Here is a 19,583-nt window from a genome sequence, read left to right as displayed (position 1 = left end):
GCTACCAACAGAACCTTAAAATCACATCTTAAGCTAACAGGGAGCCAATGCAGACCAGCATTTTCAGTGCGAAAGCTCTAGTGTATGTATACATTTTTTCATCGCACCCATCTGCTTTTATCCGACTGTCGGCAACCCTGTTTGGGACGCGCAACGCATTCGAGATGTAGGGATGGGAGGTGGAGGGATGGAGTTATTTCACGCGCGTACTGGTTGCTTTAATCTGAAAATGGTCAAATTTAAGAACACGACTGTTTCAAAACCAAAAAGATTAAAAAAGAGACTATTCGAACACGTGTGAGACACTTGCACGCGGCTGTCAAGCAGCTTAACACAGGCTGCAATGATGATTTCAGTCAGAAGATGGCGTCAGCAAGTGGAATATTTTGGAAGGAACCACGGTTAACCCCAACTTTATATGTACATTATTAAAAAATGTATTATAAATTACAATTATCTTCACTCAATTAATGCCAGACATTTCTCTCAAGCCGTAAAGGCTTTGGACACAATCAAGTTTTACACCTCATCTTTCCTTTGAAAATAAAGTCCATTTCTAGCTTTTACAATTGTTTAGTAAACAACATTTGCTAAGTTTCTTGAAAATGTTTGTATTTGTGATACCTCCAACATCTAAGCACAAAGCCACTTTGCTTGCAAAATTACATTTTATTGCAAGAACACTGAACTTATAGGGCGATCCCCCGTATTTATACCTTATGGCACTGAATGTGGTAAAATAATGAAACGTTAGCAATAATATCTTTAACATTTTTTGAGGTTGTATAACAGAAAATGAAGAACTTTATCCCAATAGTCAAAAGTTCATGGCAGTCCTGTATATATCCCAGTCACCTGTTCATGGTTGTGTATTGTAAAAACATTAAGACGTCTTGTTTACAGGCTGCTTTTGCCTGCCACTCTTCCCTCTCTTGGGCACCACAGCAGGACCAAAGGGCAAAATGGTGGATGTGGCAAAATGGCCCCTTTTCAGTTTGATGGCGCCCCAAGAGCTAGCCAGCATTTGGAAAGCATGTGTTTTTGGCGCTTCAGCCAACGAGGCCATGTTCATCACCAAAGACAATGAGGTAAGTCAATATAATGCTGACAGCGCAGCTTCTAGTTTCCTCTTAATCTACCGTAAATTCCGGATCACAAGCAGTTACCTTTTCCCTACATTTTAATCCTTTTCTTGTGATAGTTGTTTGGTAACATGGCCCATGTTAACAGGCCGGTTGCAACCCGCAACAATGAAATATGCTTAAAGCAATAATTCAGTACGGCCGTATAGACTTTTATTCTAATTGATGATATTTTATATCTCCTGGTTTATTACAATGCATCTTCCAGGTTTTTGGGAGGATTCTCCTCAATGGGGTGGAATCAATCGTATGCAAAGCAAAAAAGTAATTGGCATGTATTGAAAATATGTGTATGATAGGTCTTATGCCACTGATTTTCTTATCTCTTGGTTACCTTGATAAGTCTTCCTTATCCATTAAAATGGTGTTTTTCTAATTTTGGTATAGGTCTCTGGGCCTTTTTTCTGCCAGTATACCCCTTAATTTATATTTTTTAAATGGTTCAATGGACCTCAAGATGACGATATAAACAAATAAATAAAAAGGGGCTCTGTTACCTGACTATTATTGAGAGGTATTACAGCATATCTGCTAAATATTATTTTTCTTTCTCAAGGATTCTTCATTTTCCTTTTGCTGAGGTTTTGAGTTGTTTTCCTTGCCCGCATGTAGGTATTAGATCAGAGGATGGAGTAATAGTCGGTAGTGGTCTAACCATGTTAAAAACAATAAACATTTTCCCTGTTTTTATTTCTCAATGATGTCAAATGCAGCCTTACCTGTGTAAATCTGTAAATTCCAGATATGGTTGATTTTGGCATCACAGGCTGCCCAGATTTTCGTATGCAAAGTAAAAAAAAAATTGCATATATTGAAGATATGTGTATGATAGGTCTTATGCCACCGAATATTTTCAGTTTCTTCATTAAAAGATGAGCTATCACACTTTCCATCCAAATAATGTATGCTTGCATATATTTTTGCTCAAAAAAACTTATTCCACGGGGGTTAAGGACACCTCATATGATGCACTCCACCTTTTTAAGCTTGCAGCTTTAAGCCCGGTGGGGCTCAATGACAAAATTTCAACAGTTTCGTTCTTAAATTTAAACATTGGGCTTTTAATAAGTTTGCCTCTGTAGTCTGGAATTTACAGTAATATAAAAAACAAACAAAAAAAAGTTGTTTTTTTTCACTCTGCACATTTCAGGTGTTTGTCTTTGGGCTCAACTGTAGCAACTGCCTTGGCACCGGAGACAACCATAGCACCATACTTCCCAAGAAGCTGGATTTCATGAGCGGTAGGAAGGTGACCAGCATGAGCTATGGCAGCGGGCCACACGTGCTGCTGGCCACCGAGGGTATCAACATGCTGTGAAATTATGATCCGTCGCCATCTCGCAAATCTTAATTTGGCCGTCTCTTTGCGGTTTAAGACGGAGAGGTGTTTGCTTGGGGCCACAACAGCTACAGCCAGCTGGGGAACGGGACCACCAACCAAGGGCTTCCCCCGGTTCTTGTGTCGGCCAACCTGGCCAACAGGAAGGTGGTGGAGGTGGCCTGTGGCTCGCACCACTCCATGGCGCTCATCGATTCGGGAGAGGTGGGTTTAGGGACAAGTAGAAAATTTGCCATTCTCCCCTCATTAACATCCATTCATCTATTGATGTAATCCATCCTTAAGCGCTTACAATCCATTTATCTGTTTTTCTCCGTCTCCCAAAAATTAACTGTTACTTCGCAATCAAATAAGTTACAGGAAAAGATAACTAATTTTGCTGCCTAATATCTCCACTTGTACACTTAACCCAATCACTCTGATTGGCCGCCGCAACTGTCAATGGTGAAGCTAAAAACTATACTACTGGGTTCATGACCAACGTTCAAACAGCTGACTACATTTTTCTGTACTGTTTACGAACAAATGGCACAGTCTCTGTAGCTGGTTTTATTTCCGTATTTAACACGTGCACAGTAGTGCGTGGGTGCTTTTTGCTTGATTTTGCCCCTTCGTGCATACAAGGTGGAAATGCTCCGTGCCTTTCTGTTCTATTACATTCACCCCAAGATTATATAAGAAGATGTCTTGGTAACGTTTGCGCGAGGGGTGGGGTACATGTCATGCAGGGGGAGGTCAGTTTTAGGCACAACGCAGACACGTATACAAGTGTGCATTCTTAAAGATCCAGCAGTAGCAAAACCGAGTTTGGTTGTGGTTCAAGTATTAATTACAAAGTAAAACACACAAACAACTTGTATGAGTTCCCCCTTTCAGCTTCCTCCACTTGCAAACCCTTGATTATTTAATTTTCAATTTTCTCGCCGCTCCTTGCTTTTCTTCCGCATAACGTGGAAATCAACACACCATTGTGGAAGAAAACACTTAAAGTATTCTATGTACGGAAAGTCAGGTTTTGGATTAAATGAATATTTGGGGGCACAACTCTGTTCAGTCTCGGGTAGCTCAATAAATCAGAGTGCTAGATATGCTACGGCGTTGGCATCCATGAGTACTTCCGCCAACAATGCATTACATGTGACGTCACGTGTCTGCTTCCGCAAGCGGGATATAATGGAGGTGGATATGGAGACGCTCACTTCACTGGTGTAAACCGTACATAAGAATCCACATGACAAACTATCCTGGCATCCTGTGCAATCCCCTTTGCAGGTGTCCAATAGTAAAAAGCACAAATTGATTCTTTATTGTAAGCAAGCAGAATAAACGTACCACTGATTCATTGACTTTCTCCCTATCAGGTGCATGCATGGGGTTGCAACAACTGCGGCCAGGTGGGCTCGGGTTCCACGTCCACACAGCCTTACCCACGGCGTGTTTCCAGCGGCCTTCAAAACAAGATTGCGGTCGGCATTGTGTGCGGGCAGAACTCCTCCATGGCGGTGGTGGATAATGGAGAGGTGACGACTGCATCTTCAGCTTCACGCTCAAACATCGCTCGACTCTGACTTCCTTGCCCGTCCTCCTGGCCAGGTCTACGGTTGGGGGTACAACGGGAATGGACAGCTCGGGGTGGGGAATAACAGTAACCAGCTGACTCCTTGCCGACTCTCAGGCTTGCAAGGCGTGTGCGTGCAGCAGGTCAGTTGATGTTAACGTTGTTGCACATGGACCAAATACACAAGCTCAAAAGTAATCCAAGGAGTAAGTTTTTTTCCACCATAACTCAGAAAGAATTGCAACCACACCATTTTTATAAAGTTCTCAATAATTGCTTTCTGGAACCTGGGGGATATTGTACAAAACCAAGATAAGGGATTAAGCTGGGACATGTTTTTTACCTTAGCTAAATTTGGCCCTAAATCGGTTGCATGAAAGTAGGTTAAATTTAGCTCGCCTATGTTACCATAGTGATTTATTCTCTACAGCTAGCCTGGTCCGGAGCAGGCTAATGACCAGTAACACGCCTGACACTTCTAGTGTCAATTGTGTGAAAAATCAAAGGGTTTTATAGTATTTCTATGCATTTTCTTTATATGTTGCATTATTTTGATTATAATGCACTAATAAACCTCAACATATAATTCTACATTCAACTGTATTACTGCAACAGGCATTTATATAGTAAATTTATTGCTGTCAGGTCATATGATTTTTTTTTTTTGCTCAGCTAAATAAGAATACTTGTTAAATTGCCATCACAGCTTAGATGAATATGTACACTACCGTTCAAAAGTTTAGTCACCCAGATAATTCTGTGTTTTTTATTTAATGTGTTGTCTAATGTCTATTTGTTTAGTATTAATCTCTTTATTCTGTTAGCCGGTCGGAATAGATGTTGGTACCAGTGTTATGGAGGTTCATATTAACGAATCTGCTAGTTAAGGACCTGTAAGGCGTCTATTTCTAGAACTAGAGACTCTAATGTACTTTTCCTCATGCTCGGTTGTAAAACGGGGCATTCCACTTCTTTTTCTGCTCAGGTTAAGGCAGGCATATCCAAAGTCCGTTCAGGGGGCCAGTTACGGCCTGTGATGAATTTTTTTACTGGCCCGCAGCCTCTGTAATAAAATTAATGATATGCAGCCCACCAGTAATGTTAATCACACAATACAATTTGTACACCCCAAAAAAAAAAATCACCATTTCACCAGATGATGGTTGTAGCCCTTCGACCAACTTGCCCTTTGCTTTCTGTGAGAATTTTAGCCCACCCCATTTCCGAAATGGCCACTCTAATAAAATAAGGAAAGTTGACTGTGATGGCTGCTGCTTCCAGGACAAGTAAAAATTAGAGTATTTTCTTTCACCAAAATCCAAAACAACTACCGTAAAATCCGGACAATAGAGCGCACCTGATTATAAGCCGCACGCATCACATTTTGCGGACATATTTATTTTTGTCCTTACACAAGCCGCCCCTGTAAATAAGCCGCATGCGCCAACATTTAAACATGTAACACAGTCACAAGTTTAACCCAAACCTGACTTTAGGTGCCGCGATTGTAGCTGCAGTAGTACACAATCCATCCACCACAATCGACAACATGAACGGAAAATGATACCAGTAGTTAGGATTTAATGCAAACCTTTAAAGTCCAGGTCCCGTTGAGAGTAATCCAATGAAAAAAAATGTATATTTCCAAAGTTAAGGGTGGGAAAAATATATATCCACTATTGTCCGCTGCAACAACAGAGATTTAACTCAGCTTTACCCCACTTCCCGTCAGCCCGCGTTTGCTCCGCCCCTTCTTTTTGATTCGCTCGTAGAAAACATATCACAATAAGTCTCTAAAATAAATACATTACAAAAATATACAGTTGCAAATACATATTATACATGGTTACACATATTTACAAAGAAAGACGGTACACCGAGAGAGTTTTCAAAGCTTTAATAATAATAGTATAACTTTCATCCCAAACCGTGCCTGTGAAAGGTACCACCACGCTACTCCTAACACGCTCGCAACGCACAAAGCGTAGCTGTTCAAAAAAGCCGTACCGCAATTGCGAAATTCACGTCAAACTGTCTTCAGCTTTCTCCTTATAACTGTCGCCATCAAGGGCGTTTTACCCATAATTGGAACTAACCTTTGTCATACAGACAATTCGAACGTAAACTAAGAGGATGCAGATGCAGTCTACCTCGACGCACAATTCCACCGGTCTAAAACTTACCTTTTGTACTCGAGTGCCGCTGGTGGCCGTTAGAAAAATAACATAAATTGGCCGCTTCACTGATTAAGCCGCAGGGCTGAACATTGGGAAAAAAGTAGCGGCTTATAGTCCGGAATTTAATTTCCAGGGCGACTGTGCGGCAGTTCTGAGGTCATGGGAACCTCCTGCGTGGGCTCAAATCCAGCTACCGGCCTTCCTGTGCGGAGTTTATGTTCTTCCCATGCTTGCGTGGGTTTCCTCCGGGCACTCCGGTTTCCTCCCACATTCCAAAGACATGCATTTCAGGTGAATTGGTCGGTCCAGATTGTCCCTAGGTGTGAATGAGCGAGTGAGTTGTCTGTCCCTGTGTGCCCTGCGATTGGCTGGCAACCAGTTCAGGGTGTCCCCTGCCCACTGCCCGGTGATAGCTGGGATGGGCTCCAGCACCCTCGCGACCCTACTGAGGATAAGCGGTGCAGCTAATGAGATGAGATAATATTGAGAGATACTGCCGGACAAAACCTGCTGATTACAAAAAGCTATCTGGAAAAGGTGAAACAACTGGAAGCTGTTTTAACGGCACAGCAGCACTTTTCACAAGACCCTGCAAGTCAACAAGTCAAATGAAAAGGCTACAAAGGCGAGCTACAGGGTTGCAACGCTGATCACCCAGCAAATCTCCAAGCATTGCAAACCTTTCACAGAGGGTGAATTTACTAAAGACTGTTCAAAGAATGTTAGGTTGATGAGTCGGCCCCCACACATTTTCAGTATACCAAATCTGGCCCGCTTTCTGAAAAGTTTGGACACCCCTGGGTTAGGGCCTTTTTGTGCCGTTCTCTGAAAGAAGTAGTACACACCATTGTAGTAGAGCTTCGGTTTTGTGGCAATTTTATTTTCTTGGAACAGGTATAGACGGTCAAGTTTCACTAGGAAGCTCTTTTTCTAATTATTCTGGAAGTTTAATCACACCCACAAACGTGATCCTGCAGGTACTTGACCATCTCAAAGGAAGGCCAGTTTTTTACCGTCTCTAACCGCTGTGCTTTTGTCATCACGCATTTAGCAATCACAATGTACTATTAGAAATCTGGAGTGCTAGTTGCTATACATTGGTCTCCATACATCTATGTAGCTATTGCTTTAAAAGTCAGGAATTTGCAGATAAATTGTTAATTTCATGTTATCTTGAATCAAAAAACAGTACCTATCCTTAAAAAATGACATTACTAAGCGATCTAAACCTTTGAACGGTAGTGTATAAATGGCTTTTTGTCTTTCTAACGAGTGACTCAAATATAGTATCAATGACAGGCATTCAGTTTCATTGAACCTGTGCACAAGTTGCCAGGCTTTCTTTTTCCGTAACGGGGTTGTGTTTTGTTTTCTTATAATTTGCACATCTTCCAAAATTCCATAAGGAGCTGATGTTCATCAGCCGTAAAAGACGACGGGCGACACTTTTCCATGTTCCGATCCTTGATTCTGAGATCAATTGCGGGGTCTATTTGCAGTGAAGCACCATTCACTTTCATCCTGGCTTTGCAAACGTGCTACTGATTTAGCAGAATGCACAAGTCAAACTAGATCAAGCTGCATCTATTGAGTTAGCCTAGCTTTTTTGTGATTCCACTTTCATGCAATAGTCCCCCAGATTGGCAGTTTTTTCATTATTAGTCCAGTTTTTTTTTAAGTGCTCTTAATATGTTGTGGTTTCCACTCCAGATGGTGTGCGGTTACGCACATACGATGGCGCTGACGGACAAAGGCGTTTTGTATACGTGGGGCGCTAACACGTATGGGCAGCTGGGCACGGGCAACAAGGACAACCTGTTGTACCCTGTGCAGGTTATGAGCGACAAAGAAAGGTGGGAAAAAATTTCTGTGCTCCCTGCTGATGTGATTTATGAAATCTAAAAAAAGAATAATATTGTCCTACAAAGGTAGGATTATTTGCTGTTTCCTTGGCATCTCTATCGTTTAAGGCACCTTTTCACACAGATCCTACTGTAGCACAATGCTGCGTTGCTGAAAAACAGTAATTGGTTAGTTACTGGTTTCTCCATTTAAAAAAATAATCAAATTACCCCGCAGAGTAATGACACCAATAAGTAGCGCGTTACTCTGCAAATACTTTGCGAAACACCAAATTTCAGAATACTTTTCTCTGCTCACATTTCTCCCATTGATTTCCTTATGGTTTGTTGTTCCTGTACAAACCACCCCCCCACTCACTGCCGACCACTTACCTTTGGTTACACACAAATAAGCTTTCCCCCTGATTTCATTTTTTTATATCCATCCATCCATTATCTGCACCGCTAATCCTCAGTAGGTTTGCGGGGTGCAGGAGCCCATCCCAGTTGTCTTTGGGCAGTGGGCAGGGGACACCCTGAACTGGTTGCCAGCCGGTCGCAGGGCACACAGAGACAAAAAACTCACTCATTCACACCTAGGGACAATTTGGACCGGCCAATTAACCTGACACGCATGTTTTTGGAATGTGGGAGGAAACCGGAGTGCCCGGAGGAAACTCACGCAAGCACGGGGAGAACATGAGAACATGCAAACTCCACACAGGAAGGTTCGATCTCATGACCTCAGAACTTTTCCGCACACGCGATAACCACTGCCCCGCCGTGCTTCAGTTGTTTATTTTGTAGTTGTAAATTAGGCTTAGACACGAATACCATAAAATTTCGGACTACAGAGTGCACATGAATATAAGCTGCACCCAGTACATTTCAATGGAAGAAACATTTTGTACATAAGCCGCATCTGACTATAAGCTGCATGTACCAACATTGAAACATGAGATATTTACAAAGAAAGACGGTATACAGAGTTTTAATAATATACAATACAATACTTCAAATTTGTGTCGGTACGATGTCACCAGTCACTAAAATATGTCATGCCAAATATCATTGAAAAGCTTGAACTCTTGGAATTCAACATATGATGACGATTTCAAAATATACTCTTCAAAGATTACAATCAGTCTTAAACAAAAAACGCGAAAACTGTAGAGCGGGCTTAACTCACCATTACATCCCCCGGCAGTCTTCAACTTTTTGGAATGTCCGCAAAAATGGCTTCGTTACATCAAAGACGTTCCATAGAATCCAACCGTATAAAATATTTATTCCAAAACGCACGATACTGCCGACAGATAAATACGAATCCACCTAAAACATTTCTGCTTTGTTGAAAGTTCTTGTAATGTGCTCGTTTGGCCACATTATTTCTGTTTACAAATGTAAAATGTTTCCCAATATGGTAGTCAGCCCTTCTCTTTTGTCTCTGTTCGTGTTAGTTTTTTTATGCGCAAAATTATATTCAACTTGTGTCTTCCTCGACACATACATTCCACCTGTCTCACTCTTGCCTTTAACTGCTCGGGATCCCTTAGCGGCAGTTAAAAAAAAAAAGCATATATAAGGCGCAGGGTTGAAAGCTTGGTAAAAAAAGTCACGGCTTAAAGTCCATATTTTGCGTTCTATACAGATAGGAGAATCTCTCCGTGAGGAGAAATTTAGTGTCCTCATACTTTGTGCTTGAGACAGCATCACCATTACTGTATTCAGTTGTACTTTGTAGGTAAATGTAAACATGCCCACTCTCCAGGGAACGTTGGTGGCGGATAGGTGGTTGTACTTGTATATGACAACGTCAGTGATTAGCAAATAAAAGACACTAATTTATCTGTTTTTGATAAGTAGCAGAGTAACGCCGTAACCACAGTAGAGTTACAAATTGTTAATTTGGACTCGTTACCGAGAAAAGTAATTGAGTTCCTGGAACGGGTTTCTTTGTAACGCTTTCATCCCAACACTAACAATTTAAGATTTTTTGCAGGAAATGCTATGCAAAAAATTGATTCATTTAGCGTTTTTATCTTGTTTTAGTTTTAGGATTTCTAGATTAAAGTTACTCCAGATTACGCCAAAGTTCCACTAAGAAAAAAATAAAGATGACTCTTAAGAAGGAGCTACAGTTCATCGATTTGTCGCTAAATTACTAAAGTGAACAAAAATAAGCACACATTGGATGTCAAACACACCACTAAATTTATTTGAGTTAAAACCAATCAATGAACATTTCAACAAGATGGAAATTGGAAATACATGGCTTTGCTGGAGTTTTTGAAATAGTGGTGGGTATATTGTTCAAAGTGGAAATAGCTAATGAAAGAAATGTGTTTGAAGCGCTTGATCCCAGCACAAGTCACCTTCCTGGAACTTTACTGTTTGGATGAACACTTGTGGATGCCTAGTGTGCTTTTTTTAGGCTGTAGATGTTAGTTACCTGAGAGAAGTGGTGTGTTCCTTCTTTTTGAATGTGTAATTTTATATGTAGCTATGACATCATCAACCCTACAGGATTGTGGAGGTGGCCGCCTGTCACTCCACCCACACGTCGGCCGCAAAGACGCAGAGCGGCCAGGTGTACATGTGGGGCCAATGTCGGGGCCAGTCCATCCTGGAGCCCCACCTCACGCACTTCAGCTGCACTGACGACGTCTTTGCCTGCTTCGCCACGCCCTCCGTCACATGGAGGCTTCTCTCCATGGGTGAGATACAGAATCGTTTTGCGTCGTGGTCATAAATCAACAGAAAGCTGGTAAATCAAGCCTGTCCTACTAAGAAGATGATGAAACGAGTCACAACCCAAATCTGGGATGAGATTAACTCATTCAGGGCAAGACGTTTCTCCCAAATGGGAAGTGTGAGTGCTGGACAATTTTTGCCATTTTGACTCATTTTTTGAAGGCCTACTGAAAATGTGGTTCTGTAGCTATATAAGCATTGGACATATCAGATAAAAGCTTCAACCCTCTTTTTATGAGGAAAAAATATTTCTAGCTTTTACCACTGTTAAGTAAACTTCAGTTAAACATTACTAAGTTTCCTGAAAATACTAGTTTCCAAGAAGAAAAATGGCTTTTTAAATTATATATTACTGCAACACTCAGGCATAAACGATGCATTCACTTTGCAAGAACTTTACAGCACCTGAGATTTTGGTCTTTTGGGGGCTGCTCACACACTTTCAATCGCTTGATAGAGAAAATAAAGCAACATGAAGTGGAGGCTCCTTGATATGTAGACAAAGATCTGATAAATGGCATCCCTACCACCTATTGGTTATTTATCATACTGAAATCTTTCCCAAGGGCTTGACTCTTACTGATCAGCAGTGTCAAAGCCTTAAAATAGTTTTGTTTTTTATTTTTTAATAAAACAAAAAAACCCCAACATATTTGAACATTTTTGCACTCGGCGACTACGCTTCTGAAAACATATTTATACGTTATGGCTCTGAATGAGTTAACGAGATTTTTGCCTCACGTGTGCTCGATCTTATTTCAGAGTTTGACGACTCCATGACGGTTGCTCAGTCCCTTAAGAATCAGTTTGACAACCCGGAGACGACGGACCTCAAGTTCCTCGTGGATGGCAAGTACATCCACGTCCACAAAGCAGTTCTGAAGATCAGGTTGGACACCGTTCAATGTGTATTTAATTAAAAATCTGGGAAACTAGTGATTTTGAACCAAAAAGTGTGTTTCCAGTTTCATCCGAAAGAAAAATACTAAACTATAAATGCCGCCAAAGATATTTTGTTAAGGGAGACAGTCTGTTGCATCTTTGACTTCAAATGTGAGGCGAGAGTTGCGTAGCTGGCTTTCACCTTGGCAGAAGTTTGTTGAAGGCGCGGCTTCTTTTTCATTTTGGATGCAAGAAGAAAAGGGGAGAGAGCCATCAAAAGAGGAGCTCTTCTAAATTTTTACCAACCAGGCATCTTCTCTAAAGTTCGGTTGTCCCTCTTCTGGCACCTTTCAGGTAGCAACTAGCTGATATTTGGCTAATGTTTAAATGCTAACACTATACTCATTTTAGTAACATCTGTCAACAAACTCACCTTTGAACTCACATTAGACATTCGAAAAAAGGAGCCCACAAAGACTATCACTCATCTGTGAATTTAAAGGGTTATATATGCTCCTCACCTCCTGTTATTACTGTACCAAAGCATTATTCAACCCATTCTCCTGTATTGCTCCACATGTTTCTTTACAATGCTCAGGTACAAACTGAACGCATCGCATACACGGTAGCTTAAATCGGTAGAGCCACACCCAACCTCTCAGACTTAAATAACAGGTCCATCATCCCACTGGCAAACACATTAGTCAAGGGTATCTCTCACCCACTATACCGATATGTCAGGGGCAGACACAGGACAGTAATATTTCGGAGGCCCCGCCTCTAGAAAAGCCTGATCCCCTCTACCATTCCCTTTCTAAACAGCAAGCCCCGCTGACTCATCGACTAGGTCTGCCATCATTGGTCCACTGACATGTATGTCATCCTGCTGCTGTTTTTTTTTTTTAATGTGTAATGTCTGTTGTGTTACCCAATACAGTCGTTGGAAGTGAATTCCCCCAAGAGGACGAATAAATTAAATTGAATCTACCTAATCTCGTATTTAGATGGGCCACTGTTAAATAATGTTGTCTAATGCCAAGCTGTAGTTCAGTCTGTTTGGAAATGACCAGATGTGACGATGCGCCATGCAATCTTGTTCAGGTGTGAGCACTTCCGCAACATGTTCCGCTCACACTGGAACGAAGACCTCAAGGAGGTGATTGAAATCGACCACTTCTCTTTCCCGGTGTATCGCTCCTTCCTGGAGTTCCTCTACACAGACTGCGTGGACCTTCCACCAGAGGACGCCATCGGTAGTCTAAAAAGATTGTGACTTGGAGACAAAATACACCCAGAACGACTGCTTATCTCGAGCGCCGTGTGTTGCAGGACTCCTGGACTTGGCAACGTCATATTGTGAGAACCGACTGAAGCGTCTATGCCAGCTCATCATCAAGCGAGGCATCACGGAGGAGAACGCCTTCACGCTGCTGTCGGCCGCCGTACGATACGAAGCCGAGGTTCGGTCGCTCGAACAGATGTATGAAAATGTATCCCAACCTTTTTGGAAATTCTCACATTTCTAAATGAAATCCGATCTCCTCTTTCTTCCACTCAGTCGCTTTACTTCCACATCCTCTCACATTCAGTGACCCTATAACTAGGGTTTGTGAGACCTTTCGGTCTCCCGCCCCCCTTTTTTTGCCTTGCTGTCTCTTAGGGAGTAGAGAGAGGAGAGGGTCCCCTCACTCCCTCCATTTCAGTCGCCTCTTACGACACGCAGCGGTCCACGGTGGCAGAATTCTCTTACCTCTCACGAGGAGAGGCCCCCCTCACCACAGGGACAAAAGGATTGTTATAAAAGGATAGTGGGATGTTTGGGTGCGTTCTAAGAGATGGGCAGGGCACCTGTATGATGCGGCAGGGGTAAACCAGTGAAAGCTGTCGGGCCCTGTTGTTGAACAAAGAGTGTGTCGTGTCACCCTGACCCGAGTGACATGGCCGCTTTCTTGTGTCCTGTTTCATCTGGAGGGACGAAAGCATGATCAACTTGGGTGCTGAGGTGCCTAACTTGTTTGGGCATTTGGGTTGGCCATGGTCCAAACATTTTTTTCCCTTTAATTTTCTTTGTTATTGTATGTGTTTGTCTTGCTGTCGGTCACCCCTCTTGAGGGATATGACCAAGGTAGATAGACTAAATGAAATCACCATCAAATGTGATCTGATCTTTAGCAAAATCACACAAATGAAAAGGGTGTCTGCTTTAAAATCAGCCAAACATTTATAGGTTTTCATATTTGAATGAGGATAACATGCAAACGCTGAGGGGGAGGAATAAGTAACTGAATTATCTGCCTAAAGAGCAGCATGCCACCCTCATTCGAGCCTATCGCGAATTAAGCTGGTCAGTGCACATGCTCCAATCCTTTTAGCAAGTCAAATCCCAGCCTGTATTCATCAAAATTAATACCATTGTTATACAGATATGGATACTAAAGCGAGGTTTGGTGTTCAGTGCTTAAAACTGTGCACATAGCAGATAGGACGCAGAGACCAAGTCCGCTACCACCTGACAGGGATTTGTATTCTCAGGGTTATAAGTGCCAGTCATTATCACTCCCCCTACACGCGTGCCAACCGTGCTCACAGCCAAGTAAGCAGATGTTTTCACTCCCGGTGGTGCTGCCACAGTAGTCAGCCCGCAGACACAGAACCAAGTCCCAGAGAACACTCGCTGCCATTGCTGAGGATGTAGCTAGACGTCCATCACAGTGGCCAGAAGCCCGAGGCGTATTGCAGACCGTCTTTAAACGAACCAGCTGTTAAGTTTGAACTTTAATAGACACTCAAAATGAAGAGAGAAGACATCCATGGTTTTGGAACTTGCAAGGAAGACGGGAAGAGAAACCTTCAGATAAGGAATCCCAAACCTTTTTTAGAGGCCCTAGAGACTTTTCTTTTTATGAGATATCTTAGGTTACAAAATGGGAGAGTCGGTGCTTTCCAGTCATGTGAAAGGTTACTCACAGAGATGACTAGCTTAACTATGACTTTTTTTGCTTACTTTTTGATACATGCTACACCCAAACAGTGTACTATAAAATGATAAAATGTGCATTAGTGCTAGTATTATGTATGTATTGTGGGTCATGTAAATTCTAATGGGAAAACATGCTATTTAAAAGCTACATATATGGGAAGGGATTTGTCTCAAAAATATCGACACACGTATTGTTCACATCCACAAAAATATTCGCAATTGTCTTAAAATCTAACACAAGAGTAAAAATGGCATATGTAAATGAAAGATGTATTTGTGGCTCTGCAAAATTCACGAGTTAGACCGGATATTTTTTATTTTAAAGGTAAAGGCAACTATTACCAGGTCAATTATTGAAAGAAGGGTTAATTAAACTTGGTACACGACCCCCCAGAAAAATCACATTTCCTGGAAAATCACAATGACCCAGGATAAGTGGGCTATTTTCAGGACATGTCCTTGGGGGCCTGTTCTAGTTTTTCTCACATTCTTTTTATTATGTTTGGGCTGTGATTGACCATTCTACACCCTGATTGGCTAGAAACCCCGAAATTTGGTTTTGAATGAATCCATTGCTTTATCTTCCCACACTTGCACGGCCCAACTAGAAACTACTACCGCCTGCAGTTCATTCTCTACGAAATCTCACAAATCCCCCTTCTTCCTTCAAAGAATTTTCTCCTTGAATCTACACAATTCGCATAGGTCACCCTTTTTATTTTCAACACTCCAAAAAGTAATAGATTTTCATTCCCGTAGTTCGGATGGTTTTAGTTGAAGCAGTCGCATTTGATGGGAATTTTATGCAAAATTGTCAGAATTTCCCAAAGTTTCGGATAGTTATTCATACCACCGTATCAGGGGTGGAAAGTTACAAGAAGAATGACTTGATTGTCCTCTCGTTGAACAGGACCTGGAGGATTTCTGCTTTAGGTTTTGCGTCAACCACCTGACCAAAGTGACGCAGACGGACGCCTTCAGTCAAATCGACGGCGACTTGCTCAAATCGTTCATGTGCCGAGCCAGCCGCTCTGGCGCATTCAAAAACTAACTTGGAACGTTGCCTTCAGGGACATTCGGAATGTTTTTTTATAATCGGTCCAAGGAATTTGAAGCACTTTTGTTTTTTACGTCCGATTGCACTCATGGAATGATCCAAAATGTATTTAGAAATCTGAATGAGAGTTTTCGATGGTTCCGTCCTCCAAAGTACGGCGATTATCATTTTTGGAAAGGATGGAAACATCAAAACTCCGAGTAGCAGTACTGCCCCTAGGCCGGACCTCTTGAAATAATCATTAAATCACTAGAAACACCGTTTGATGGCCAGTTTTGAAGAAAAAGCTTCAAGTGCGGGACTGCTTTTATTACGGTTTCTGGACAGCGAAGAAAGTTTAGTCGGCTCCAAACGAAATCGGAACATTCAGGTGACCACACAGATCTTGGACCAAGTAGTCGAGAATTTTATTGGATTTGCACTTGTGCCCTTTGCTTTTAGGATTGATCATTCGGATTGGGCAGAATAATTTAACGTTCTCTTCCTTTTGCTACAGGTCAATAATTGATTTTCTTTTTTTGAACTACGGATATTCGACTGTATCATTTGAAAGGTCTGTTCATATTGATTTTACAAATAAAGGACACAAAATATTTGCTGTTTGGCGGCTGATCATGTTGAAAATCAGATGATTCAATTTTACTCCTGATATGAAATCAGTATTTTTTTTTTTATATCACTAAACAGAATCTTAATATATAATTTAGCTGATGGTCACATCGAAAATTGCTTTTACTCCTGATACGAAATCAATATTTTTGCTTTGGCATTGCATATATAAGACTAATTAGCCTGAATCAAAATGTAACAAATCTAAATTAACATATGACAAAGTAGAAAAAATATCTGTGTTGGTCCTGTACAAGGCACCACGGCGACGCAGTGGTTAGCGAGTGTGGCAGTTCTGAGGTCATGAGATCGAACCTTCTGTGTGGAGTTTGCATGTTCTCCCTGTGCTTATATGGGTTTCCTCCGGGCACTCCGGTTTCCTCCTATATTTCGAAAACATGCACGTCAGGTTAATTTGCCCGTCCAAATTGTCCTTAGATGTGAGTGAGTTGTCTGTCTCTGTGCCCTGCGACGGGCTGACAACCAGTTCCGGGTGTCCCCTGCCCACTGCCTGAGGACGGCTAGGATGGGCTCCAGCACCCCCGCAACCCTACTGAGGATAAGCGATGCAGAGTCCCGTACAACTTTTAATGAATTTTGATGTAATGTTACAATTAATATATACACATTAAATCAGTTTCATGCCAACATTATAGTCAGCAATTCCTCGGATGGAAATGAATACAAATGACAAAATGTGCTCAGAAAGAAAATCAAAAATACACAGATTTTTTTATTAAAACTTGAAATTTTCACAAACATGGATTTGTTGAGTTCCAACAAGAGTCAAAGTACACACTTGAATGAGGTTGAAATGGTGAAGGCCATGTATTCCCAGAAAGCACTTCTAGATACAATTGCATTAAAAGGGATGTGTGTACTTAACGCCACCTAGAGGTCGTTTAAACGCTGTTGGGCCTTGTTATCACGTACTTTCAACTTTTGAATGACACCTCAAACACACATTTACTTTCAAAGGACCATGGTGGTTTGAGAGTTTATACCTTTAGTATTTAAACTGCTGTTTGTTTTATTTGTTTTTATGACCAAATTAAGACTTTTTTTTATGAATTGAAAAATAGTTGATTTTTTTTCTTCGGTTATTAAACTGATTTACAGTCATGCCTGTTTACGGCCATACCACTGAGAATGCCTGATCTCGGAAAGCTAAGCAGGGGCAAGTACTTGGATGGGAGCTCACCAGGTGCTGTAAATTTGGTGCACGCTCTGCTGAAAAAGCACCGTCTGTACCCGTGTGACACCTTGCCTGTAAACTAAGTAAAACACCCCTTTATATACTGGCCCGAACAATTCACTAAAAGAAAGTAGCTTTGGCTATGCACGGACCAAATCCGACAAAATGTTTTACTTTTGCTCATTTCTCCTGGAAGGGGGATTACTTCATGTGTGGCCCCCTTCTCAACATTTTTTTTTCCTCATGCTGAGGTTTTTGACTTTATCCTTACCCTCATGTTGGATTTAGATCAGGAGATGCTGTAATAATTGACTGTAGAGGCCTATGAGATTTCTTGTGATTAAGAGCTACACAAATAAACATTACTTGTGCATTTATTTTGAAAACGTGCCGGATCTTTATAGAAAAGAACATTTTCATGGAACTGAAACGCACTTTCAGTATCATCTGTACGGAATAATCGAAAATTTCTTGAGAAAAGACAGGAGGATGGATTTTGTGTCAAAATAAAAAAATATATTTGTGGTGAGTATAAAGTGTGGCTATATTGAAATTTGATGAGGTTATTGATGCATTTCTTATGTTGCCCCGGTTGTAACCAATACGCGGTTTCATGGCTGTGAAATACTCATAATGGGCTGGATGGATTCAGATTAGTCATTACTTGAAAAAGGGAGAACATAAAACAAGAAATAAGGAAGAAAAATAAAAAAGCTGGGATCCCCTTTATCAGTATAACACCAATAATGATGTAAAAATACACAGAATTGATGATTTCAAAAAAAAAGTCCATTGTTCTAAATTATAAGAACATTTATTCTTTCACTCTACCAAAGGATGTCGCAGTGTTGTGTAACTCATTTAAACTTTGAACTATTTTATATTAACGATCATTAAAGTCAACTTCAAGCAAATGACAATCTCTAAAAAACAGAATACTAAAAAGACTTTTCACCGCAGCAAAAAACAAAACTTTACATTTGCCATGGGAAACATAAATTGAAATATGTACAGTTTTACGAAAAAAAATCAAATGCAAAACAATTTAAGCTTTTTCTTTACTCGACAAATTCAAAGTCAACGACAAGGAAACGCTGGAAAAACAAACGACAAGCTGCTAAGTTACACTGGAGGGAAGGTGTAGGTGTAAACTGCACAGTCCGCCACTGGAAAAGTCATATTTAATGTCATTACAGAGAAAAAAATGTTGAATTGACAATTGATCAATTTAGGTGCGTTAAGCTTAAAATTTGCACTTGTTTAGTTTTAGTGAGAAGTTTGGACACGTTCTAATCTAAGGGATGGGCAGGGCACTCGTATGATGCGGCAGGGGTAAACCAGTGAAAGCTGTCGGGCCCTGCTGTTGAACAGAAGAGTGTGTTGTGTCACCCTGAGTGACATGGCCGCTTCCTTGTGTCCCATTTCATCTGTTTTTTTGCTATTTTTTCCCCCTTTTTATTTTCTTTGTTATTGTATGTGTTTTTTCTTACTATCAGTCACCCCTCTTGAGGGGTATATGACTAAGACAGGTAGATGGATAGAAGCTGAAGTTTTTGCCTAACTTTTTTGCAAAGAACTCATGAGGCAACATCATCTACTTTCGTGTTTTTGAACTCGCGTGCAGCAGGAAATTGCCTCATTTTATCTTTGAAACAAAAGCATGCCATTGTTTTTTTTCTTGTCATCTCATTTTTCCAGTGATAATTACCTGTAACATTTACAGACGCTGCCCTACTTACGAATGTTCGTAAGTTGAATTTGTTCGTAAGTTGGTTCAGTGCTATATTTTGTATGGAATGTATGTTTAAAGTTTATATAAGCAAACTGTATTTTTTGTACTGAAAATAAACATTCAATAAAATGATATGCTCAATAAAGATAAAGTGAAGTTTAACTTACTTGTGGAAGATGAGGTTCAAGAATGAGGCTACTTTTACTCCGTGGTAAAAAGTGGACAGAAAAAAAAAGCAATCCGACCATTTTCTCAACCGCATCAAGCTTTCTTATTCCACTTTCATTTCAAAAGAAATGGCTCGCCTCTTTTTTTAC

The 19,583-nt window shown here is 41.0% G+C and overlaps 1 protein-coding gene across 1 annotated transcript; it reads left to right on the top strand.

Annotated features, from left to right (window-relative positions):
• Positions 1-959: 959 nt before the first annotated feature.
• On the top strand, positions 960-17,911 carry rcbtb1 (regulator of chromosome condensation (RCC1) and BTB (POZ) domain containing protein 1). The gene is made up of 11 exons (XM_088352495.1): positions 960-1,088; positions 2,293-2,443; positions 2,519-2,685; positions 3,843-4,001; positions 4,075-4,182; positions 7,927-8,069; positions 10,584-10,774; positions 11,574-11,700; positions 12,795-12,946; positions 13,023-13,153; positions 15,584-17,911. Exons 1-11 carry the CDS (start codon positions 963-965, stop codon positions 15,722-15,724), a joined length of 1,596 nt encoding a protein of 531 aa, XP_088208621.1. The 5' UTR covers positions 960-962; the 3' UTR covers positions 15,725-17,911.
• Positions 17,912-19,583: the final 1,672 nt, after the last annotated feature.

Source organism: Urocampus carinirostris, chromosome 14 (genome assembly GCF_059441175.1).
Source record: "Urocampus carinirostris isolate Australia breed hairy pipefish chromosome 14, RoL_Ucar_1.0, whole genome shotgun sequence".
Lineage (NCBI taxonomy): Eukaryota > Metazoa > Chordata > Actinopteri > Syngnathiformes > Syngnathidae > Urocampus > Urocampus carinirostris.
Note: the sequence above shows the minus strand (reverse complement) of the source record. Positions and strands in the feature narration are given on the sequence as shown.

Excerpts from the sequence above, each read along its gene's own strand:
- rcbtb1 (XM_088352495.1), top strand. The coding sequence starts at position 963 with ATGGTGGATGTGGCAAAATGGCCCCTTTTCAGTTTGATGGCGCCCCAA. Across the intron at positions 1,089-2,292 it reads TCATCACCAAAGACAATGAG|GTGTTTGTCTTTGGGCTCAA; the intron begins GTAAGTCAATAT and ends TGCACATTTCAG. Across the intron at positions 11,701-12,794 it reads AAAGCAGTTCTGAAGATCAG|GTGTGAGCACTTCCGCAACA; the intron begins GTTGGACACCGT and ends AATCTTGTTCAG.